General features: G+C 44.1%; 2 protein-coding genes across 3 annotated transcripts in view; one reads left to right on the top strand and one right to left on the bottom strand.

Annotated features, from left to right (window-relative positions):
- The window catches only part of LOC147026255 (extracellular sulfatase Sulf-1-like), a 397,411-nt gene that overhangs the window by 349,360 nt on the left and 21,502 nt on the right, over positions 1-26,549 (bottom strand). The window lies entirely within an intron of this gene.
- On the top strand, positions 19,955-22,594 carry LOC147026256 (zinc finger MYM-type protein 1-like). The gene is made up of 3 exons (XM_085883574.1): positions 19,955-20,186; positions 20,277-20,513; positions 20,892-22,594. The coding sequence occupies exons 1-3, from the start codon at positions 19,955-19,957 to the stop codon at positions 22,592-22,594; spliced, it is 2,172 nt and encodes a 723-aa protein (XP_085739700.1).

Here is a 26,549-nt window from a genome sequence, read left to right as displayed (position 1 = left end):
CAGATTGGAGAATTTTTGAATTTTTGACACCTTTGAGAGATAGGGCCAAAAGCAATATATAGCATTATATCGCAAAACGTTATGGATTGATTTTGACAAAACTACGTGGATGGTTTGTGTAGGTGACAAGAACAATGCGATTCGATTTTGGTTCAAGTCTGGATGCATATCAGTGGGATACAAAACCTAAACTGTTCAGACTGGTGGAGGTATGCGCTCCGAGTGCCGTTGTAGTTACATCCGCCATCGAAGGTGTATGGAGGTTATGTTTTCACCCCTGTCTGTTTTGTCTGTCAATTTATATTTTTGTGAGCAGAATATCTCAAAATGTTGTGGATGGATTCGGATGAAATTTGGTTTCTCGGTTGGGTGTTTGACCAGGACGAATTGATTAGATTTTGGTGAAGATCCGGTTCCTGATAATATAATTTTTAAGTGATTCTTCACCACTGGGAGGCCAAAAACGATATCGAGTACGATATTTCAAAAAGGTGTGGACAGATTATGACAAAACTAGCTGGATGAGTTAGGTAAGTGACAAGAACAAGCAGATTAGATTTTGGTGAAGGAACGGTTTGGCCAATCAGTGGGATGCAAAAGGTATACTGTTCAGCCTGGTTTGGGTATGTGCTCTACCGAGTGCCAGTGCCATTCTAGTTTAACAAGTCATTTCGGCTGTTACAAGAGAAACCTGAAAGCAAAAATTTACCTTACATGCTTCCAAAAAAGGACAGCAGCAGTGGCATAGTGAATCTTCTCAAAGCAACTGAAGTCACAACTTCACGGAATGAATGCATTTCTATCAAGGCATTAAAACAATTGCTTTTTTTGGATATAAAGAGGCCTTGGGTTGAATTATTTGAATGACTTTAACTTACCACAGTTAGACCAAGCATCCATTTAGAGTTTTCCTATTCTTCCATTGCTCCTGCGACTTCTCCCTGTGACAGTCCTAAAACACTTTTATATTGGCAATTCTGTGCTGAGCTCAAGGTTACAGCCATTAAGAGTGAATGCATATTGGATCAATATTCAATTAATAATTTTGCCTGCTGGTTGCATCATTGCTGAAGCGTAGTTTTGTTGCTGATGCAGTGCCCTTGCACACTAGGGCAGGAATTTGTAATTTGGCCAGGGTACTGATGACATTGCCCTCCTCTTTGAACAAGCTCAAATGAGCTAAGATCCTCGTCCTCTTAATGATGACATCATAAAAACGAATATGACATCATTGTGATGTATCAGGTTTGCGATTAATTATCTGTGCTAATGTCTGGCTTGATTCCCGCAAACAAAATTCAAACGGCTTGCCTAGTTTCTGAGATAATGGTATAGGCGATTTCCATTAGCGGCGATATTATGACGTCAACTTTTTTCTCGGATGAATTTCCAAAATCGGAGATGGTTACTGCCTGCGCGTGGGCTTTCTGCATATACATGACAAGTTTCACGAAGATCCGATGAAAACTCTGGGTTGTGAAACAAAAAATGTAAAAAAACAGGAATGACATCATAGTGATGTATCATATGTGCGGTAATTCATCTCTGCTAATGCCCTGTTCGATTACCGCAAACAGAATTCAAAAAGCTTGCCTAGTTTCGGAGATCATTTTTTAGGCGATTTCCATTAGCGGAGATATTTTGACATCATAACTTTTTTTTCTAGTAGGAATTTTCAAAATCGGAGATGGTTACCGTCTGCGCAGGGTATTTTTACATATAGATGCCAAGTTTCAGGAAGTTTTGATGAAAACTGTAGGCTGTGAAACAAAAAAGTCCACAAGAAGAAGATGAAGAACAACGTCAGTAAGACTTGGAGATCCTCCACGAGGATCTAAAAATACACTGTGGGATCTTGAACATCCACCCACTAATAAAAAATAGCAGATGACACACATGGTTTAATGTCCATCCAATGGACAGGTGTACTTTGTGATACTCCATTCATCCGAGGGACAGGCGTACTCCATCCTGTCTACGGAGCACCAGCCAACGGTTTATAGTCAGGCGGGGATTAAACCCAGACGAGACAGCTCGATGGCAAGTGCACTATATCTGCACCGTCCTGTTATATAAAGGTCTCAAACTGTAGTTTGAAGCTTGAAAAAGATAATGCGTGAATGGTTTTAAATCGCCGTCGTCAATTTACAGAAACAAGAAAGATTTTATGCATGAAAGTCTTGAAGAGAAATGCAGAGGTCACTGCTACTGGAAGGCATTAAGATGATCCAGAAGAGTGTCATAATGTCTGACCTCATGTCAGATAGACTGACTGTACAATCTTTCCCTTATCATTCAGTTGGATCTTTGATTCGTATGAAAAGTGAGGGATGATGAAGAATGATGATGATGATGAAGGATGTATAATGTGGGAAAGAATGAACACACTGGCTGAATCGGTGAGGATGTACAGAGAGGACAAGGAAACTGAGTGAACTTAGGATAGGAAAAGCTGACAAACGGGTACATGTGAAAAAGTGCAGGTGGAGAGGAGAGGAGAGTTCCATTAGAAGGGAAAATATTGGTAAGTGAAATCAGGAATAATGTGATATGGTGATGGCTCAATGGGGGGGGGGGGTGGGACAATGTTTGTGTTGCTGAGAGAGTGCAGCCTGATTAGGCTCATGATGAACAAATATATGAGAGGGCAGGTGAAGTGGGACCAGAAATGGGGCAATGAAGAAATAGGAGGCCATCAACCTTTCTGAGATGGAAGCAGAGCAGGTGATGCACCTCAACTTCTTGTTGAGCAACTCCAATTCATCAAGGGGCCTTGGAATCGATTGTTTCTAAGGGTACTAGATGAGATCTGGCAGTACCAACCCACAGAGGACATTCAACCTCTATGTCACTGTTAATGAAGGATTTGTCACTTAGAGGATGAAAGCAGCCAAGGATTTATTTCATTCTCCAGAGGATCCCTGCAGGACCGCTTGGATACCTGATCAGCACAGGAGAGATCAAAGCGGATCTTTAGTCAATGAGCTCCAAAGACTGCATCTCTGCCAAATGTTGATTGCAGAAGCAAGGCCTTTTTGTAGAGACAGAGTAAGTATGTGCAGGACCTGGAGTATTGAATAACTTTGCATGTTTTTACAAATCAATGGACAAGGATGTCACTGCAGCCTATTTGTTATTGATGTGAGACTTTAAATCAAATAAGGGAGTCATCTGAAAAAAAGTGATGGACAGGGTTCTACAAAGAACATCATCAAGAACAACACATTGCATGCAAACATGAAGAAAGTCCACTAAATGGCAAAGGAGAGGATATCAGATGCCTTTGGCAGAAGATTTATCAATGAGGGATATGTGCCAGAAAGTGTTGAATGCTTGGAAAATGTCCAGTGAGACTGCTCTGATCACTTTCTTGAAGTTCAGGGTGTCTATCCTTTACTGAGTTATTAGAGGGAGCATATTTAAGGTGGCATGTCAGGGAAGAAGCCAAATTGGTGATCTTAGATTAAAGAGTTGGAGAAGATGTTGGCCTTAAGTTCAACTGAAATTATTGATTTAATTACTTTTATGGATATTGAAAGAAGGCTTTCTAGTCTGTGATTCAGAAGGCCTGCCGTCGCATCTTGTTATGGATAGCAATGACATTAGCTGCTATCCCACATGAGGTGATGTGATCCTTTAAGAAGGGTCTGCAGAAACGTAACAAAAGAGGAACAGCGAGATCAGATGCACAGGTTATGAGGTGTGTTGTTGCCATTGGTGTTGATGTATTGACACAGGTGTGTTGATAACATTGTGTAGGCCAATATTGACTTCAATATATTTTCTTTCAATTCTATTGGCACTTCAGCCTATTACTTAAGCTCATATTTCAAGCTTTAGTACCTCTGAATATTGCCATGAAAATATAGTCAAAATCTTTGAGTAATTAGTGCACAGATGGCTTTTTAGGAAACAATTTGTAGAATATTACTTACAGCACCGCCAAACATTCATTTTCTCTTCTTACAGGATTAAAATGAGCAAATCTTAAAGATGACTAGAGACAGTAGAGAAATGCTTCTTCAACTGTAGCAAAACAGGTCCACTTATTACTGGCAGACATGCAAGGATCATGAAAATCATTGAACGGAAATAAACTTTGCACACAGACTTGCAACAACGTTTCGACAAAGTTCTAAAATTGTCCATCGAATTCCATAATAATTGTGTCCCAAGTTACACATCCAAAATGCAACATCAGAGAAATTAAGCAGACAGGATGCCAGAGGTCTGTGAATGAGGCACCTCCAAAAATGAAGATCCCAACACCTGACCTTTGAAGTTAACCAATGTTACTCAATTTGTGCTGACAGGTGTTTACCTATAATAATTCAAGTGGGTGGAAGCGTGTTGGTTGGTATAAAAGTGTTGAAGTGAAACAGCACATAATTAAAGTCTGTGATGAAAGAAGGGATGACCTAGCATCACAAGTGTATATCCGTGTTCTTGGAGCAGTTACAGACGTTTAATATCACTGGCTGCTCTGCCTCATTCGCAGGAAGATGTAATATTTCCTCACCTGCAAAGTCTTGTGCAGACAAAACTTCTTACCCAACTGATGCTGCTTTCAAAAACATTGTGTCTGCTATTAACAGTTACCCCAAAAGAATATGGAACTCGGTTGGGCTATACGAGATGTTTTCTCAGACGATGTCTATGCAGAATATAGATGCATCTGGGTCTAGTGCCAGTGTTGACTCACCAATATGTTGATATGAGTAGCCAATGGTAAGAGCAAACAATTTGTCACAAGAGCTCTTCTCATACATATCCTCCAAATAAATTTTGGAGAGAGTTTACTTGTGATGAGGGTTGATGGATGTTCACGATACTATGTTTGCAGAAGTATGTTCCAGAGACATTGAAATTAGTGACAGAAAATGACAGTGACCCTGTCTTTGAAATCATAAGGACCAATACAGAAGCGGTCCAACAAAAGGAAAGATCAAGGCATGACACGTATGACGTCAGCAACTTCAATTTTAAGAAAGAAACTGAAGCTACAAGCAATTAACTTTTATGTCTTACAAGTGGACTGGTTTCATCAGACTCTGTCACAAGGGAATCTCTTGGTTTGGCCCAGTCAATCCAAAGTTTAATGATTATAACTATCAATAAACCACACCTGGGTGAGCTGTAAAACTTCATCATCAATTTGGATCAAGAGAGTTGATTGACATTCTCCATGGTAGTGGATACATCAGCTCCGATGATGAAGTTCTTAGGTTCGGAGCATTTGCTGCTAAGGTCACAGAAATTCTTCCTTACAAGGATCTGTTGCACACCAGTGCATTATTTGGCAATTTTGATCTGCAAGTCTCCCAATGGAAACAGAGAAACTGACGACATAGCTGTGGAACCCAACACTCAAGTGGTATGTATGCTGTAAATGCTTCCACACATTCAGCTGTCTGCATATTTACATTTTATACTCCTCCACAATGGCTTTTATATTAACATAGTATTCATGGTCTTAGATTTAGTAACGTTACTTTATAATAACAGATTCAGGACTTTGGTAAAGTGGATACCTGGTGGACTTATGTTGGTGTTGAAAAAAAAAATTTCTGGTTTCATTTCAGCATTGATAATGTGCTATGCATTCTATTCACAAAATATTATATAACCAATAATTTTTATTTGAATATTGTCAACAGATTCTGAGGATTGCATCCCTTCTGCCAAGATCTCACATCTCTCCAAACACGAGATAAACTCACTTAAACTGCAGGATGTTGCCCCGACAGAGTTTAATCACTTCAATGGACAGAAGCAGCCCAACCCCCTGCACTTGAGATCAATGAAGGTCTTCTGTACCATCTTGTGAGGCGACTGGAGAACAGTATCATAGCTGCTCAATAATCTGATGTCGTATGACTGGGAGCCGTCATTGAACACACATAAGAAGATGACTCAAACCAGAATGATCTGGTTTCATGTCTAGTACTACGAGAGAGAGAGAGAGACAGAGACAGAGACAGAGACAGAGACAGAGACAGAGACAGAGACAGAGACAGAGACAGAGACAGAGACACAGACAGAGACACAGAGACACAGAGACACAGAGACACAGAGACAGAGACACAGAGACAGAGACACAGAGACAGAGACACAGAGACAGAGACACAGAGACAGAGACACAGAGACAGAGACACAGAGACAGAGACAGAGACACAGAGACAGAGACACAGAGACAGAGACACAGAGACAGAGACACAGAGACAGAGACACAGAGACAGAGACACAGAGACAGAGACACAGAGACAGAGACACAGAGACAGAGACACAGAGACAGAGACAGAGACAGAGACAGACACACTTCCAGTTGCCATGAAGAATGGTGCTTTGGAATGCACCAAGCCTGCATCTCATGTTTTATATCTTTGATTATTATTCCAGAAAAAGAACTCGGAATTGGAATCGTGATGCTGCTGTGATCCATCTGCCTCATCACACTGCACCATCGCCCACAAGAATACCATTACAATGGAGCACACCAACACCATGATGCAGAATATATTCACGAGAGTGCTGATATGCACTGATATGTAGTACAAATGTACAAAGTGATGATGCAAGTGAAGTGGTTCTTTTCTGAAAGATGGAAGCATCTGATAATGTTTCCAGGAGGCATGCTTATTTCGATGTCCTTTGTTGGATGCATTGGCACTCTGTCACAGTGGCCTGCAGGAGATTCCCAATGCTGCATTCAAAGGAGTTGTTTCCATGATGACAAGGAATGCATGGCCAAAATCACTCTGGTTTGAGGATGCTGGCAGAAGCGCCGATGGTGCCTTTCATTCTGTTAGGTTAGACAACTTAAAGATCTGGAGGAGGAACAAGAACACACTTGTGCCTCATGCACACGCCACTTCTGGGTAGATTGCTTGATGAATCCCGTCTTTGTTCTGCACTGACATATCAAAGCTGAGAGACAGAGACAGAGACAGAGACAGAGACAGAGACAGAGACAGAGACAGAGACAGAGACAGAGAGAGAGAGAGACAGAGAGAGACAGGCAGAGAGAGACAGAGAGACAGACAGACTTTTGTTTCTTTTTATTATAAAAAATAGAAAAGAAAGCCCCCAAATGGGAGGAACATTTTCATGTCAGAGAAAGAAAGAAAACTAGAAAACCAAGAAACAATTTCTAAAGAAAGGAAAGGGTGAATCGGGTGGATTATATACAAAGCATTTCACAAAAGGATAAACATTCCTCTCGGACTTTGCAAATAACTTCCTTTAAACACCATTTTGATTCGAACTGCGGTAATCTTCCAGTTACTGAAAAGAAAATAAAATCCAATTTAACGCGACTTATTACAAGATTTTTGAACAAAAACAAAGCATCTTCATCATTTACTCCAACACCAACAAGTTTTCTTTTCCTTGATTTAGATACTGACATCTTTGCCTGAGCAAGCAGGAAATTGGCAAACACAGCATTGGATTTTTTGTGTGGGATATCCAATCCATAAGTGAACACACAAGTGTTAAAAATCAAACCAAACCTCACAAAACAATTCTGAAGTAAGATGAATAAAGGTGCCAACCATTGGCATTCAAGATAGAAGTGAAAAAGGTTTTCAGAGTTCTTACATAAAGGACATTCATCTCCAAGCAGATTTGAAAAACGGTGCAACAAGTGATTAGAAGGAAGGATCCAGTGTACTAGTCTCTATTGGAGGTCGCCATGTTGTGGCGGTACAGGAGGGTGAAAAAAACCTTCCCAGTTAGGAAAATAAGGGGGAGAACAAGGTAAGAGGTCTCTCCATCGAACCTTCTGCTGTGTTATTTGCCGTTGTGAAAGAAATTTTAAACAACCCAAATAAAGTTATTTTTGTTTGGGAAGGACATTGAAGCCTACGTTAAAAGGGGGACAAGGAAGAGGGCTGGCAAGAGAAAAAGCACATACGAGTTCAGGAAAGGTTGAGAGAGAAGGTATTCGATGTGCATTTTGTTCATTGCTTTCTGGTCCTGCTCCCAAGCAGGTGCAAGCTGTGTGTATGTCCAAAGCACACTACATAATATGCGTGCCACAATTCGAGAGGATCGCACACTGACCAGGCTTGCCACTGCATCAGCTCCGATTCAGCTGCCGTTTGGGTTGAGAAGATCTGCGACAGATTTAATGCCCTTGTCGGAAAAGCGTTGAATAAAACACCTATCAGCAGGCATATCATGGAAAAAGGGGTTGTAGAATAATGGTTCTTCCAGAAGCATCTGTTTCGTGTAAGAATGTGTCGCTCTTGTTATTGTCAGAGCTTGCCACGCATTTAGCATGCTCTGACAGAAACCAGATAGGGGAGATGTGTCGATTTTGGAAAGGACCATCAGGAAAAGAGAGTGGGCATAGCCTAGCCTCCCAGCCTGTTGCAAAAGGTAACGATCGATGTTGACCCATGATGGAGAGGGTCGTGTGTATAGCATGTGAAGAGCAACTGAGAGTCGAAAGGCCATTAGTTGGCTCTTTATGTCGACCAGGCCTTGTCCTCCATCGGTCAGTGGTAAATTGAGGACCCCAGGTCGCAGCCAGTGTTTTCCATCCCAGAAAAAGGACATGAAGCACTTCTGGAGCTGTTGAAGCAACACCGCTGGAGGATGCAGCACGAAGAACCTATGCCATATGGTGGAGGCCACCAGTGTGTTGATGACCAAGACCCTTCCACGATATGACAGTTGTGTGATCAGACCTTTCCATTTTTGCAGTTGACCCTCAACAAACTCGAGCAGACCAGCCCAATTATTTGCTACTGTGGTATTATTACCGAAGAACACTCAAAGGTATTTCACACCATTGTTGGCCCATGACAGTGGAGTAGGAAGTCTTGGTGCCAAGTAGCACAATGGACCGAGCCAAAGGGCGCTCGTTTTGTTCCAATTTGCTTTGGCTGAAGAAGCCTTTTCGAATAAGGATAAACAATAACGAACGACATTAATATCTTGTACGAATACACACACGTCATCGGCGTATGCCAGTACCTAATGGGCCGTTCAAGCTCGGACACACTAAACACTGTTAGTCTACCGCGCAAATAAGCCAGTAGAGGTTCGATGGAGAGCATAAATCAACCCAGAAAGAGGGCAACCTTGTCTAAGTCCCCTGTTAACAGACAAAGGTGCAACAAGTTCATTGTTTATCTTAAGCACACTAGAAATATTATAATATAGTGTTTTAATATAAGAGATGAAGGTCGAACCAAGTCCAAACCGCTCAACTACTTCAAAAAGTTACCGATGGTCAACACAGTCAAAGGCTTTCTCCCGATCAAGGAGAAGTCCTAAATCCTTAGGGTTTTCCTTGCACAGTTCAATGATGTCTCTCACAAGGAAGATGTTGTCATAGATGGAACGTTTTGGGACACAGTAATATTGGTCTTCTTTCAACAACGAGGATAAATAAGGAGTGAGTCGCAATGCCAGGGCTTTTGAAAATATCTTATAGTCCGTACATAACAGGGAGATAGGACGCCAATTTTCAAGACACAACGTCTCCCTTTTTTGGGATGAGGGTAAAAAAAAGCTCGTCGGCAACTCTGAGGCAGCTCTCCAAGCTGGCATCTTGCGTTCAAGGTGTTAATGAGTTCTGGACCCAATAAGTGCCAAAACTTCTTGTAAAATTTGGTTGTAAGTCCATCCAATCCAGGTGCTTTCCCAATGGCAAGGCCATGCAGGGCAGTGCCAAGTTCATCCAAGGTAATGGGTCTTTCCAGTTGGGAACGCCCATCTGCACACACAACACTGGCAGGCCTACAGAGATAGAGGCGACACTGACAGGATTTATTTGTTCCATTGAATATATTTTCGAAAAGTATTCCTTCATGAAAAGTTTGATTTCTGATTGTGTGAAGGTAATGGATGAATCTGCCAATCACAGCTAAGAAAGCTGTTTACTGGGAAGACGTTTCTCCAAGGAAAAGAAGTACTTGGTTGGTACGTCTGCCTCATTCAGGTGTCGCACCCTCATCGGAACTAAGGCACCACGTGCATTCCTCTCGGTTATTTCCTTTAATACGGACTGTTTCTCAGTTAAGGTTTTTTGTATGTTACTATTATTTTGTCTGTTGACCCGGTGGAGTTGTAAAATCTCTAACTGTAATAATTTTTTACTTCATAGTCAGCCCTTGTTGAGAAAAACTGATACTGTTGACAGAAACCTTTAATTTGGGACTTTACTAATTCCCACCATATCAGTGGTTTAACGGAACAGCTTAACTTCTGTTCTCGGAGAGCCGTCCAGAAGGATTCAAAGGCCTGAATGAAGTTGAGGTTTTCTAGTAAACTGTTATTGAATTTCCAATGAGAGCTCCCTGTACTGGACATAGTTTAGAGAGATGAATAAAGACTCGAGCTAGGGAATGGTCAGAGAAACCAGAAGGCACAATATCGTATTTATAAGCTCCATGTAATAAATGAGAATTTACATAGATGCGATAAAGCCTCGCAAGTGAGATGTGGTTGTTTAAACAATGACACCATGTCTAAGACTGATCAGAAGGGTGCTGCACGTGCCAAATATCATGGAGATTATATTTCGCAATGATGTTTGCAAAAAGTTTTGCGGTACATGGTTGGGGTTCCGGCCCATTTCGATCAAATGAAGCATGAACAGCACAGTTAAAATCGCCACCAATAATAAGACAAGTCTGCAAATCCAGTGTTTGCAGGAATTTTCTCAGTTCGGCAAAAAGGGAGATCCACTCGTCATTTTTGCTTGGAGCGTACACATTGAGAATTGTGAACTTGATCTGATTGATAGAGAAGGTCACGGAGGCAAGGTGTCCATCAATAATACTCATAAATTTAAGGTAGGACGGATGGAAATGTTTCCCTAAGACAAACATGATGCCTGCCTTTGACGAGGAGTTGTTACTGAAGAAACATTCCTTGTCCATAAATAGTCGCCACTGAGCCTGAACAGATCGGACAGCATGGGTCTCTTGTAACAAAGCTATGTCAAGACCGTTGACCTCCACCAGCTGTTTAATTTGGATCTTGCTGAGCGGACTCCCACCACCATTAACACTTATTGTTCCAATCTTGAAACTGGCCATGAGGAAAATAATGGCTTCTAAGAATAAGATCAAAAGTGGGATAGTTGATTGGAATCCCTTTTCGCCTTGGCAATAAATTTTTTTAAGCGGTGACAGTGTGTCTGGTGGAAACCAGATAAGTCAAGCTTACGTACGATAGCCTGAACACACTCAAGGAAGGACTGTCGATCGAGAAAGTATTCTGTCAGGTTTATATTGCGTTTCTTGTATGTATTTTGTAAGAAGAGTCTTATTTATTCAGGGGGATAGGACCTTGACTGGTGAGGTTCTCTACCGTTTCCACCTGACTGTTCCTGTTTGCTTCCTCCAGGTCAGATTCGTCAGAGTCGGTTTTCGTTTCCGAGTCACACAAGCTTGGCCAGTTCTGCAAATCGATACTGTGGTCAGTAATGACACACGGATCTGTAGTGGTTACCAGGTCTATGTGCTCTTCCATTGTGGGAACATCTCCTGGTGAAGGAACGGAAATAATCGGAGGAGTTGATTAAACAGAAACACCATCAGCGGATGCAGCGATCTCGCTTCCCTCAACCGTAACAGTGTTATCGACCTCCAACAGCGTGGAGACGTATACAGTACTTGGGGGCGGGGGGGGTCTCGTAAAATCATCCATTTTAACATTTCCTGCGTTTCCAGCTTCACCACGTGATGGACTGGGAGCAATAACAGGGTTAACATTTGTTTCACTATTTCCCGGTAACAAGGATTCAGGGTTAACATTTACCGAAGTGACAGTAGGTTCATCACTAGTGGTCTGTGTATCACCGTCGATGGACTTTCCAATAGGAGAGTTTTTAACGAGTGAAACAGTTTTATTTACTGCGATAACAGGTAAAGCGGTCTCTGTAAGGGAGACGTCGATGTCCTCACCGGCAAGTAGGGTAAACTTGTTGGCCATAGGTACCGGGTCCATTCCGTAGGTTCCGGGTCCATTCCGGGTCCATACCAGGTAAACAATGTAGAGTGACGTTAGTCACGACTGCAGGAACATGACCGACAGATTCCTCGTTTGTAAATGCCGCCTTCTTCTGAGTTAAACGACCATCAGTTAAAGTCTTTCGCTTCCTTGATGAAACGATGGTGAAATCATCCCAAACATTCGTTTTGCTGTTTAGACTGAGGGGACTGGGCCTTATTACCGGACATGGGATTCGCTTCCTTCACAGTTGAGGAAGAAGAAGAAGACGAATCCTTGTTGACGAGGTTTGTTTCATCGTTTGACGAAGTCGCCTTTGAGCAAGATCGTTTCAAGTGTCCGAAATTACCACATTCAAAACATTTCAGGGTGTCAGTGGTTACGTAGACTTGGTAATCGTGTTTATCAATTTTGAGTTTTAAAATGATGTTCAAGGTTTCAGCGTTAGAGGGAGGAAGTACCACACGAGCTTGTCTCCGAAAACACATCACATGCTTCGTCCGATTGTCCTGGCAACGTAAAGGTAACATAGTTGTAATGTACTGAAGTGGGAGATGCTTAGCAGGCAGACACGATGCGGAGGAACAGTCGAGCCGGGCTGTGTTGCACAAGTGCGAGCGCGGGCGTACTGTGCCCGCGGCTCCCCTTTATTCCGTATTCGGCACACTCACGAGCCGGCCGACTCCAGCATTACTACGACGCCTCAGGCGGCGCGCACACCTCATATCCCTTGCCGATACACTGACCCCCACGACCACTCCTCCCACCATCACGCCCATCATGCATCATCACCATGCCCTTCCCCGTAGGCCCGCAGACTCCACCACACTCCTCCCCCCTAAAACTATGATTATTAAATGATTACCATTATAAGAAGCATACAGAACACGAAGGACTTCGTATAATAATCATGGAAATAAAATGAAAATAGCGAAGTATAATAGCACACCACATCATATAATGCGTCGATGCGAGCGAGTGGAGCAGTAAAGGCCAGGTTCCAAAGACGGAGGTGCACAAAGCCCCCCCCCCCCCACGCTGACCGTGTTACCGATATGAAGCAGCAAATGAGAAGCACAGCAGCACTACGCAGCAAAAACGCCCTCAGGCGGCCCATGCTGACATGGCCCTCGCCGAGGTCATGACGACCTTTCGAGCCAACCTCCCCCGGCCCCATCAAACGCCTCTGGCCCACTCCCCCCAGGCAGACCCGACGTAGATAAACATCCTGAGGCCGGCAGCCCGCTATCTGGAAGCCGTGGCGCCAGCCCTGATCGACCTTGGCCGGGGGCACTGAACAGCGCCGCTGGCTGCATGCATTTAATGCGCCAAAACAACTCACGCACCACAATCAGTTGAGACGCCAACGCCCGTCCCAACGGCCTTGAGCGAACACAGAGAGCTGCGCTCGCAACCAGAGGTGGGGGTAACGCCGACCAGGGCACCAGTCTTGGTTCCGAGTCGATCTCCAAGACCCACACGGCAGCTAGACGGGAGCAACTCCATTTAAACCACACTGCAATCATAGGCTCATTATAAATCACTACGAACATTATTTGAAGCATTGCAAATTCATTTTTCCGTACAGCGCGCTTTTCTGATAAAATCCCAGCACATGACAAAGCAATTACCTGCGGCCCGGGACAATGGAAAGCCAACCCAACTTTTTTATTCGCCACCACCGCTCCGGAAGCCCCCACATCACATTGATCATAATACAACTCCCATTGACTGATCTCCGCCAAATCCACTTTTACACGAGAACTGCTGGCATTTATTTCAACAACGTTAAACTGCATCACTAGAGCAAGGAAAAGCACATATGCCATGAACAACAACCCACAACCCACATCACGAGTCCGCTTCTTGGTTGTCGACTCGATGTTGTGACTCGCATCTCCCTTTAACGCCACGGGCTCACCGTCACCTGTCGAAGCTGCCTGCACAACACCGACGCGCATTGCCTCACGAACACTGCCGCAGCGCGGGAACTCATCGTGAGCGAAGCGCGGGAACTCATCGCGAGAGCTGACACGGCTCTCGCCGCTCCCGAACTGCACATCACCGCCGCAGCAGCAACGAACGGCCGCTCCCGCTGCATCGACGCGGCCCCCGCCGCCAGAGCCTCGCCCTCGGTACTCGACGAAGGCCTCGAAGATAGCACTGGCACATCTGGAGGTACGAACCGGAGATCCAGCCCGAGGTGCGCCAGCCAGTCCCGACCCAACAGGGGGGGCCCCTCCCCTCGTACAACGAACACCGAGAGCCGGGCGTGTCGATCTCGGTAGCGCACTGAGACGTCGGCCCTCGCAAGCGGTGCAATCGCCTCACCGGTGTACGTGTATAACGACAAGGCCGTCTTGACCAGGCGAATACCGCGAAGACCACGAGCCGCCCGCTCATCCATGACCGACACTGCCGCCCCGGTATCCACGCAAAACACAGTCGGTTGGCCATTCACTTCGACTTCAACCGTGAAAGGCGTCGTCATCTCCGAACCCACGGAAAACAGACTCAACCGTGGTTGCATCTCCCGCTCCGGCTCGCCGGCATCGTCAGGCCCCGGTTGCAGGCCGATCTCCAGGTCACTGGGGTCCTCTCGCACCTCGTCATCCAAGACCCCAACGGAGGCCCCCGCCATCCGACACACACGCTTCAAATGTCCTACCTTGTGACAATGCAAACACACGGTGTTCTTATACGGGCACATTTGTCGCAGGTGCGGACCCCCACACCCCCAGCAGCCGCGGAAAGCTCCTTCGCTCCAGGTGCGACCGTGCTGCGGTGCCCCTTCGCTCCCGGTGCGACCGTGCTGCGGTGCCCCTCGTCCCGCACCGCCAGGCGCGCGTGCGACCTGCCGCACTTGAGCCATCGCTCGGACTCCGGGCTGCGCGACCCGCGGCACTTGTGCGGTCACCGCGTGGACCTCGGGATTAGCCGCCATGCTCCAGCTGGAGCTACTCACTACGTCCTGGCCAGCAATGGCGTGGACATCCGTGAGTGTCTGCTCGACAGACGAAGCAGTCACGACCGCCGAGTCGAATGTGATGTCGGTCAATCGCAGGATGGCTGCTACCATCTTTGCGTCTCGCAGACCAGAAATAAAACGATCTCTGAGCCGTGTCGGACGCTCCTCTGTCGTGAATTTACACGGCACAGCCGAATGCTTCACTCATGCTATGAAGTCCGCAACGCGCTCCTCGCCACCCTTAGCGAGATGATCGAACTGGAACCGCGCGAGATGTAACGACTTCTCTGGCGCCAAGTGGGTCTTCATTTTCGCCACGATGTCTTGAAATGATAGCACATCATCACTGGGTCTATTTGGAGCCACCAAATCACTCAGCAGGCGGTAGTGCTCCATTGATAGCGAGGCGAGCAAGATCGCCTTGCGTTTCTCTTCATCCTCTACATCATTCGCCCGAAAGTAGCAACCTAACTGTTCAGAAAACAACTCAAACTCATCTCCCCCGAACACGGGTACACGTCCGTGTGCCGTGCCCCGCCCTTCTGCCATGCTCCGTGAGACCCTTGGCTCCGTAGCTTGGAACTGCCCGGGTTACTTGCCGACCCTGCACACGCCGATCCGAAGATCCTCGTTCGCCAACTGTAATGTACTGACATGGGAGATGCTTAGCAGGCAGACACGATGCGGAGGAACAGTCGAGCCGGGCTGTGTTGCACAAGTGCGAGTGCGGGCGTACTGTGCCCGCGGCTCCCCTTTATTCCGTATTCGGCACACTCACGAGCCAGCCGACTCCAGCATTACTACGACGCCTCAGGCGGCGCGCACACCTCATATCCCTTGCCGATACACTGACCCCCACGACCACTCCTCCCATCATCACGCCCATCATGCATCATCACCATGCCCTTCCCCGTAGGCCCGCAGACTCCACCACACTCCTCCCCCCTAAAACTATGATTATTAAATGATTACCATTATAAGAAGCATACAGAACACGAAGGACTTCGTATAATAATCATGGAAATAAAATGAAAATAGCGAAGTATAATAGCACACCACATCATATAATTCGTCGATGCGAGCGAGTGGAGCAGTAAAGGCCAGGTTCCAAAGACGGAGGTGCACAAAGCCCCCCCCCCCCCACTCTGACCGTGTTACCGATATGAAGCAGCAAATGAGAAGCACAGCGTACGTGATGATAAAGATAAAGGTGGACTTATGGGAAAGACTCTCTCTCAGGAACAAGTAGCTGGACGGACCCTGTCTCATCATCTTCAAAACAGCCTATCACTGGCCTATGACAAAATGCACAATAAAGAAATGGATGATGAGCATGATTCATAAACTAATGGCCACAAGGAACAAGGGAAAAGCAGAAAACTGCTACATTCTGCAGAAAGGAGTGTCATCATTTCTGAAGTCGATAAACACACAAATCCCTTCACCACAAAACCTGATGATGCACTCAACAACATTGTCAGTGGTAGTGTTTCACGAAACAGTGTCAATGTAGACAATGCACTGTCCATTGAGGTAACAATGGTGGGAGAATGCTCAAGCAAGTTACGACGAGAATTTCATTCCCCATTGAAAAATAAAATAAGCACATTGAAAGCTTCAAAGAAAAGCCCCAACATAGGAGAAGGCAATGTGTATGACATGGAAAACTAGAATGGCACTCGGTAGAGCGCATACCTCTGCCAGGCTGAACAGTTTATATTTTGTACCCCACTGATAGGTCAGTTCTGCATTTGGACCTTAAACAACATATAATCGGATTGGTCTTGTCAACTACCCAACTCATCCGCAAAGTTTACTCATAACCCATCCACAAGTTTTTGAAATATGTGTGTCGTTTTCAGCTCACCTGGACTTTAGTCAGGTGAGCTTATGCAATTGAGCAGTGTCCATAGATGAGTGAGTCAGTGAGTCAGTAAGTTAGTCAGTGGGTCAGTCAGGCAGTGAGCCAGTCAGTCAGTCAGTGAGGCAGTCAGTCAGTCAGTCAGTCAGTGAATCAGTCAGTGGGTTAGTTTGTCAGTGAGTCAGTCAGTCCATATACACTTGTCATTATCGCTTGAATGAAACAGACGATGTTGATGAAATTTGGCCACAAACGTCATTTCTGATGGCGAAGCAAAGGTATATTGATCACAACAAAATCTGCACTCATTAAGGGGGTCTATGACAGGGTCGGGGGTGAACCTCCCAAAATAGGTATTTGCTCTCTTCCCCAAAACTACACACAGGATTTTGGTGAAACATGACCACAACCTTCATCACAAGTGATATACCAAAGTGTATTGACTGCATCAACATCTGCACCCATTAAGCTGGTCTCCGGTGGGGGGAGGGGGGGAGTTTCCCCTCAAAAATAGGTATTTACTGTCTCCTTTGAAACTACACACACGATTTCAATGGAACATGACCACAACCTTCATCACAAGTGGTGTACCAAAGTTTATCAACCACATAAAAATCTGCACTCATGGAACCAGATTTGTTTAACCCTAACACAAAACTAACCATAACAGCCTGAAAGAGGTCTACGGGGGGGGGGGGGTTTATACCCCAAAAGAGGTATTTGCTTTCTTCTCAGAAACGCAGAAACGACACATGCAATTCTGATGAAACTTGACTAAATGTACCAAAGTTTGTTCATGACATTAGAAAAATCGGGGTCTAAGGTGATGTAAGGGGGGGGGGGGGTTGCCCCCAAAATATGTATTTACTTTCTTCTCCAAAACTACATGTGCAATTTTGATGAAACTTTACAACCTTCATCCCGTGATGTACCAAAGCTTGTGTCATGACAGGAAAAAAACACACACGCACGCGCGCACACACACACACACACACACACACACACACACACACACACACACACACACACACACACACACACACACACACACACACACACACACACACACACACACACACACACACACACACACACACACACTGAGGTTTCAGTACCCAGTAATTTTGGCCTAAATAATGCAGAAATCAAGAAAATGACCAAGTACCAAGAAATCAAAAACTGAAGTGAAAAGACCTTGCAGGTTTAAGAGAACCAAAATGGCACCAGTGATCATTGAAGAAATGGGGAATGATGATGAAGAACCTCACAGGGATCTTAGAAACCATCTCTGGGATATTATGACAAACGAACTGCAGTTAGAAGCTATCCGGGACTCATTGATGATTCTCAAAAGAGCCCTTTGAACAAAACATCACACCTTGGTCCTTGATACGTGACCACCCTTGCCAAAATGGAGATGGATACTTTGTGGCCTGGGAGGACTCTGTTTCACCTTCTGACACCCACATCTGGATATATACATAGGGGCAATACCCCTGGGCACTCACCTGGTACCAGCTAGATAAGCTAACCAGGAAACCCCTGGTAGGCATGTATGACCCACAAAACATGTAATGGAGAAGAAAGTAAATACCTATTAATCTTTTTTAAATGCCTTGAACAAACTTTGGTACATCATGGGTGATAAAGGTTGTGGTCAAGTTTCATCAGAATTGGGTGTGTAGTTTCTGAGAAGAAAGCAAATGCATATTTTGAGGGCAACACCCCCCCCCCACTGCCATAGACCCCTTAGACCCCAATATCTTTTTAATGGTGTGAAAAATCTTTGGTACATCACGGGTGATGAAGGTGGTGGTCAAGTTTCATCAGAATTGTGTGTTGTTTCTGAGAAAAAAGCAAATACCGCTTTTTTGGGGATGTGGGGCAAAACACGCATAAATTTCCTCTTTCGACCCCCTCAGACCCTGTTTTTTTGTGCTGTGAACCAACTTTGGTACATCACAGGTGATGAAGGTTATGGTCAAGTTTCATCGGCTTGCATGTGTAATTTCTGAGAAGAAATTAAATACCTATTTTGGGCGTCAACCCACGTAAATCACTTCAGGACCCAATTTTTATTTCATAGCATGAGCAAACGTTGGTACATACACGGTGCCAAATGTTGTGGTAAGGTCTAATTAAAGTCGTATTTGCAGTTTCAGAGAAGAAGTTGCAAGTATTTTTGAATGTACGGAAGGACGGACGGACAGACGGACAGACGGACGTGCCATCGCATAAGTTCCCCGGCCAGGTGAGCTAACAACCAATAACACACACACACACACACACACACACACACACACACACACACACACACACACACACACACACACACACACACACACACACACACACACACACACAACCAGGGCCAGATTTAGGCCAGGGCCCCGCGCCTCCCAGGGGCCCCGCGCAAACGCAAAGATTACAAGAAATTCTGCTATTTCCCCCTTTTGTTTGTTTGTGAAAAAAAATCTAGTTCGTTTGTGTAAATGGTCAGTGAATCACGGAACAAATACTCAATATCCCTGTTAATTTGGCATCTATTTGGTTATGTTTATCATTTATTTTACATCTTAGAACTTACTTTTTTTCCTTTCCATTGATCATAAGAGCGCAATCTTAAGGTCTACCACAGAAATAGGTCACACGAAAAAATGAGGGTTTTCCCAATCCCAGCAAGCTATGGCCGTCTCGATTTCATTTTTGCAAAATTACACGCCCGCCCTGAATCTATGTTTGCAATGCATAACAGGCGTACTGCTGGGGTGGATATACTATAATTGTGTAATTCAAGTTTACACACCGGATAATATTTTATTATATTTATAAGGTGTGTCTCAGTGGCAGAGTGGTGAGGTTACTGGCTGGTCACCTCAATGTGGATTCGGCGGAGTGGGTTCGAATCCTACCGGTGGCATATCTAAATCATGCGTCATGGCCGAGACACGGTGGTTTCCTCCGGGTTCTCCACCAGAGAGACACACCTTGCAATAATAATCTGAGCCGTGGAGAGATACTCGACAAGCCCTAGGCTCTTATCAATCCACGTTAATATATCTCGATTATTATTATTATTAAGGTTTGTTAGTTGTCAACTGCTGAAATATTGCTTTCTATTGTAGGAACTGCCTTTGTGTGGACCTGGTTGAGCCATGGCGGAACATGAACGTGATCGAGGAAGAAAATACCAGTCTGGTGCGGCCAAGCGGAAGAAAAGCATAGCAGTTGAAAGCGAACGGAACAAGCTACCCAATATTACTACCCAAAGCTACCCAAAAAAGTTGGCTTTTTTTGGCCAGAAAGTTCTGGCCAAAGTTGGCCAGAACAAGCTAACCAAAAGCTACCCAAAAAAAGTTGGCTTAAGAGTACAACAGCCGCAGTCGGGTTATACAATGAACAGGATAACAACGCGAAGGGAAACATAGCTACGACTACGTCAGCATTATCTGCTGTTGGCCCTGCTACTTGTTTCAGTGCTGCTGAGTGCTGATGCTAGCGGTGATAAAAACTCAAACGATTCTGCTTCAGAATGTGGTTCAGAAGTAGACAGCGAAACGGCTGAAGATTATGAAAAAGACATTGGCCTTTGGCCAGACCAGCTACCAGAGAAGTTCCAAAACTACTGGATCGAGAAGGGTAGTGCACAATGTCGTAATGTAGACAGTGACGACAAGAACTCCGCTGTCCGTGATGGAAATCAAACTCGTCATTGTACAAAAAATTTGTTCAGTAGAAAACACAATTTATCTGGAGAAGAAATCGATCTTAGTTGGCTGTGCTATTCTGAAGAGACCGGCTGTCTGTTCTGTTTTATTTGCCGTCTCATGTCACCCATGTCAGACACTTAAAGTCGGTTTACATCCGGGTTCCAAGATTGGTAACACGCTTGGGAGTCGATAGAAGGACACAGTAATTCAGATCAGAATAAACAGGCAATGTCGAGCCTGGCCAGCAGAAAATCATTGCAAGGCCGCGTTAACGCTGGACTAGTTCGTCAGTATGAGTCATAACAGCACTACTGGCATGAAGTGCTACGACGGTGCGTGGATGTCCTCATGTTTCTATGTGAACGTGGTCTGCCCATCCGAGGTGACGACGAGGTGATCGGTTCGGTACATAACGGAAATTACCTGGGAGTGATGGAGCTTCTGAGCAAGTCGGACACTTTCCTTGCGGAACATCTCCATAAACACGCCAACAAAGGGAGCGGAAACGTAAACTACCTCTCATCGACAGTATGTAACAAACTAATCAATGTGTTGGGTAAAAAAGTTCTGAGTGCCATTGAAGCGGAAGTTCGGAGGGCCAAATATTACTCCATATCAGTGGACTCCACTCCGGACGTGTCGCACACTGACCACCTATGTCTAACCATCTGCTACATGTTGCCAGAGGAGCCAGTAGAGCGTTTCTTGACATTCGTGCCCTTACTGAATCATACCGGAAAGAAGATCGCAGATGTAGTTCTTGATTTTCTCCAAATGAACAAAATTCCGATCTCTGACTGTCGCGGTCAATCGTACGACAACGCCAGCAACATGTCCGGAAAATACCGCGGCATCCAGGAGCACCTAAAACGTCGTTGCGAATTTGCTGAGTTTGTTCCTTGCACGGCTCATTCTCTCAACCTCATCAGGATGTGTGCTGCTGAGTGCTGCACGGCTGCTGTGACTCTGTTTGGTATCGTTCAACGGCTGTGTGTTTATCTCGTGAAGTCAACCTATCGTTGGCGCAAACATCGCGATGCACTAAAACACATGCCAGTCATCAAGTGCTTGTCATATGCACGGTGGCCAGCCCGTGCAGATGCTGTAGAAGCACTGGCCAATGGATTCCAGCAAAATATCACGGTACTTGACGATCTTGCGATGGATGAACATCTAAACTCAGAGGCCAAAAATGAGGCATCTGCTATTCTGAAGGAATTGGAAAAACTTGAGACGGTGATTCTGCTAGTAACATGGCAGGAAATTCTAAAGAGGTTCAATGCGACAAGTCAGCAGTTACAGAAGCCGGGCCTCGATTTCAACACGGCAGTGAAACTACTCGAATCACTGACAGAGTTCGTACAGGACCTACGGGAACGGTTCGACGACTTTGAACATATTGCTAAAGATAAATGTGGTCACAGCGAGTACGAAGACGATCGGCGACGTGTTCGAAGGAGGAAGCGACATCATGATGAAGTAGACAGCGCTGATGACACCCAGTTACCACCCAGAGAGAGATTCAGGACCACATCCTACATACCCATCATTGATCAGCTAACAACGTCACTAGGAGATCGCCTCAAGGCCTATGGAACACTCCGTCAAAGTTTCTCATTCTTTTCAGAAATAACGACCATGCAGACGGATAAGCTCCGCGACTCCGCTGCAGACCTGGTCAAGAGTTACCCGAACAACCTGGAACCTTCTCTGGTTTCGGAAATTGTACATTTACAGGCATTTCTCAAGACGATGCAGACAGAAGACTCGGAAAAATTGTCTGAAACTACTATGTTTTCCACAATCCACAACTACGATATGGTGGCAGCGTTCGCCAACGTGGAGATAGCTTTGCGGGTATACCTGTCAATGTTTGTCACGAACTGTAAGGGAGAACGATCATTCTCAAAATTGAAAAGGATCAAGAACTATCTGCATAGTACGATCGGCCAAGATCGTTTGGCATCGCTGACCATACTGAGTGCTGAACACGAACTATTCAGGAGAGTAAGCACACGTGAAACAATCAAGGACTTTGTGCGAATCAAAGCCAGGAAGAAGCTAAAAGATTCTCTCGGTTTTTAGCATCTCGCAAATATATTGTAGCAATTACCCCAAAGTGTGCAATAATGCAATCATATCTGCAAAAACGACAAAAACACTTTCTACATTGAGATTTGAGATGATACCATCACGTTTTGGTTTTGCGATTATTTTCTCTGTTCCGTTGTTTTCATCCATAGTGGTGTTTCTTGTATATAAACTTTTGTTACGAGTACTATCTGAAATACATGTTTTTACACATAAACCGTGGTTTTTTTCTTTTGCGCAGCCTCGGTTAGTGCATTTATATATGAATACTTTTATAAGCATATAAGAAGTAAAAAATGGCTGCGGCCATGAGAGGGCTCCACGTACTTCTAGGGCCCAGGGTCCCGCAACATAAATCTGGTCCTGCACAAAACCCATGCTATCTACCTGGCAAACGTTTGCCTGCGTGCATGCATGGATGCCCGTACATGCAGTGAACTTTGCACCCCTCAAGTCTGCTCACTTGGAATCTGATTCATACATGATACAGTCCCCTCAACAGAGGGGGAGGGGTAGGTGAGTGGGGGGGGGGTGGGAGAGGGGGAGAGGGTGTGGGAATCTGGCAGATGTGACACCCAGTTTAATGTCCATCCAAGAGATGGCACACACATTGATGAACCACACTGCCTGTGAAACATTGGGATGACAGTTTATAGATGGGTCGGGATTCAAATCCAGGCTACACAGAGCGAGCATGCGTACCTCTTGGCTTTCATGCCATGATGTGGTGATTCATTACTTCTTAACAACCAAAAACATTTTTATTAGCTCACCAAGAATATAGTTCCAAGGAGCTTATGGGATGGCACGTCATCCGTCCATCAGTCCATCCATCCATCCATCCATCCATCCATCCATCCATCCATCCACAAATAGTTGCAACTTCTTCTCTGAAACTACACATACCATTTCCATGAAACATTACTGCAATGTTCATCACTGTGTATATTCCAAAGTTGCCCCTCAAAATAGGTATTTGCTTTCTTCTCAGTAATGAGACATGCAATTCTGATAAATATTGACCACAACCTTCATCACCCTTGATGTACCAAAGTTTGTTCACGGCATTTCAAAAAAAAATTCAAAAAATCCATAGGTATTTACTTTCTTCTCCGTTACATATTTTGTTTCCTGGTTATCTTATCCAGCCACTACCAGGTGAGTGCCCAGGGGTATTGCCCCTATGTTTTACTCATTGTGATCATATAATTTATTTTGCCTTCCTAACTCCGGTATAAAACTGCAGTATCGCTGTTGAAGTATGATGAATGTTCACCAAGTGACTTCACTAAGCAATCCACGGTACTATTGATGAAACTTTTAAAAACAAAAACGTTTATTTTTTTTTATACTTGTCTATGCTGAAGTGACAGGTTGTATAATATAAAATCGCACAAAAAGGGGAAACGTCGTATAAAATACAATTTCACATTTTCAGCGAGCCAGCCACAGCCTGTTGCACTGCAGAACAACACGTGGCTAAGAACGCATGCGAGTGACACCTGAATTTTGTTCAAGTCAATCGATATAGTATTCAGTAACAGTGTGAATATTGCAGAGCACTCATCAAGTGGCTTAAGCACTCCAATGAAATAGTTGATAAAAAACGGCTCACTTGGCACGCGATTTGCAATCAATGAACCGTCATATTAAACATATACCTCTCGGAGACACCCAAAATGTCAAATGTGTCCGAATTTGAAAATGAACACTTTATTGGGAGTTGGAACTGCTGCCAAGTTCAACTCTGGAGTTTAAATTTAGTAATTTGGCTTAGTTTAAGAGATTATAGAGGTATGGCATGTGCGGAAACACAATAAAGTCACAAACACCGGCATCGCCGGGTATTTTTAAACATTGCAATGTATCCAGCAATTCATAGTAACGATTTCCAGGTGTTCTATAATACGAGTGAGGAAAGTGAAAAAAAACTAATAAAACTTTATTGTTAAATAGTTACGGCCTGTTCCAAATCAAAGAATGGTTGAGCAGGCCAAAAAATATGGCTACTTCAGACCCCAGCAAGATAACCAAGGATATGCATTAAGACCCTGCAGAGAGCGGTGGCCGAGGATGGCACCTGATGAAGGATATAATTAAATAAGGCAGTTAATTATCTTCAAAAGGGGTGTTTTAATTAACCCAAACATCCAATGATCACTCTTGAACTTTTTATGCATGCAAAGTTTCAGGCTACTAGGTTTCATGGTTTTGGAGTTATGGAGGACACACACACACACACACACACACACACACACACACACACACACACACACACACACACACACACACACACACACACACACACACACACACACAAACACACACGACAGAGAGAGGCAGAGAGAATATCCTCAAAAGAAAATATCCATAACATAACTGCCAATGACCACTACCTAAAATACATAGAAGGAAACATGCTGCACACTGGGAATGGCAGATCCAATACTGTGCTGCTCATTACTCAAACCACAAGATGCCCCTCAGCACTTGGCCTTGTCTGCCTCTCTCAATCCTTATTCCCCCTTGGATGCTCAAATGCCAATGTGAAATGCAATGTTTTCTCTTTCTCGCATCATTGTTTTTTTTCCCCCCTCTGACCATTTTTCCTGTAACTGGCCCGGTCTATAAATATGTATATACTGTATATATATATATATATATATATATATATATATATATATATATATATATATATATATATATATATATTGTTTCACTGAAAGGAATGTGAGATTATAATCTATTACCGCAGTGCTATTACCATCAGAAAAATCAAGTGAAAAATTGCATATTGCCAATCTTCTGGAAATTTAGCCAACTTGAAAAAAAGGTTTTTATTCATAAATTTCAAGGATAATTTACTGTCAATAATTAATGAAATGATGTTGGGAGCACTGAATACAAGACTACTTGTGAACCTTGAGATATTACCTCCATTGTATCAAAATATAAGTTCTTAAAAAATGTGCTTTGTTTCAGAAAGGAAGTTTTCATCGAGTTGCACAAGCCATTTTGGGGGCCAATGTTTTTTTCCATGCTGAAAAGACATACCCATACACTGAGATACCGGAGTGGAGGGAATGGGGGGTTGAGGATCACAATTGCCCCAACCCTTCCTTTTGAAACTTCCTTCTCATGCGAAAGCCAGAAAAATCTTGACAACATGGTTGACCTAACATAAGAGGTTTCTAAAATGCATCACATAATTTGACTGCAAATAATTTTGTCTTTGCAGGCCTTTAGGAGGCAGACCTTGAAATTTCCTCAAAATGATTTGCTGATTCCAATTTGTCCTGTATTTAATCAATTTAGGCTATCTAAAATAGACAGATCGCTGTGATAGGTGGTACCATTCAGGCTTGAATAAATTAAAATTTGTGATTTTTTTTCATCAAATAAACTTCAAGTAGTGTTGTCTGATGTAGCTTTCTACTTGTGTTTATATATTCAATTGTTGCTGAGACTACTTGCAGTAGTTTTAAGTTCGTTTTCTTCATACGATTTGCTGGGGGATTCTCAAAATAATGTTTTGATGTCCATGTTCTTTATGCACTTCAAATTCTGCAAATAAAGTGAAAAATATCCGTTCATGGTGAGCATGATGTGGTTACGTGAGTGAAATTTCCATGAGATCAGGAAATTTCTAAGACTTATACAGTGTGTGTGTGTGTGTGTGTGTGTGTGTGTGTGTGTGTGTGTGTGTGTGTGTGTGTGTGTGTGTGTGTGTGTGTGTGTGTGTGTGTGTGTGTGTGTGTGTGTGTGTGTGTGTGGCAGTAATTAACCGACGATTCAATGCAGCAATGGAGGTCTCAAACGATTCATGAGTGCCAGGCATGTAATACCTATAATGCTTTTTTTTTACTTTAGTTTAAGGCCTCGATTTCTCTTTCAATTTGCAACTTGTTGTTTATTTCAATATTTTTTCTACCCGAAATCAGATATGGTG

This window comes from Eptatretus burgeri, chromosome 5 (genome assembly GCF_056783735.1).
Source record: "Eptatretus burgeri isolate ZD-2024b chromosome 5, Ebu_testis_v1, whole genome shotgun sequence".
Taxonomy (NCBI): domain Eukaryota; kingdom Metazoa; phylum Chordata; class Myxini; order Myxiniformes; family Myxinidae; genus Eptatretus; species Eptatretus burgeri.
Note: the sequence above shows the minus strand (reverse complement) of the source record. Positions and strands in the feature narration are given on the sequence as shown.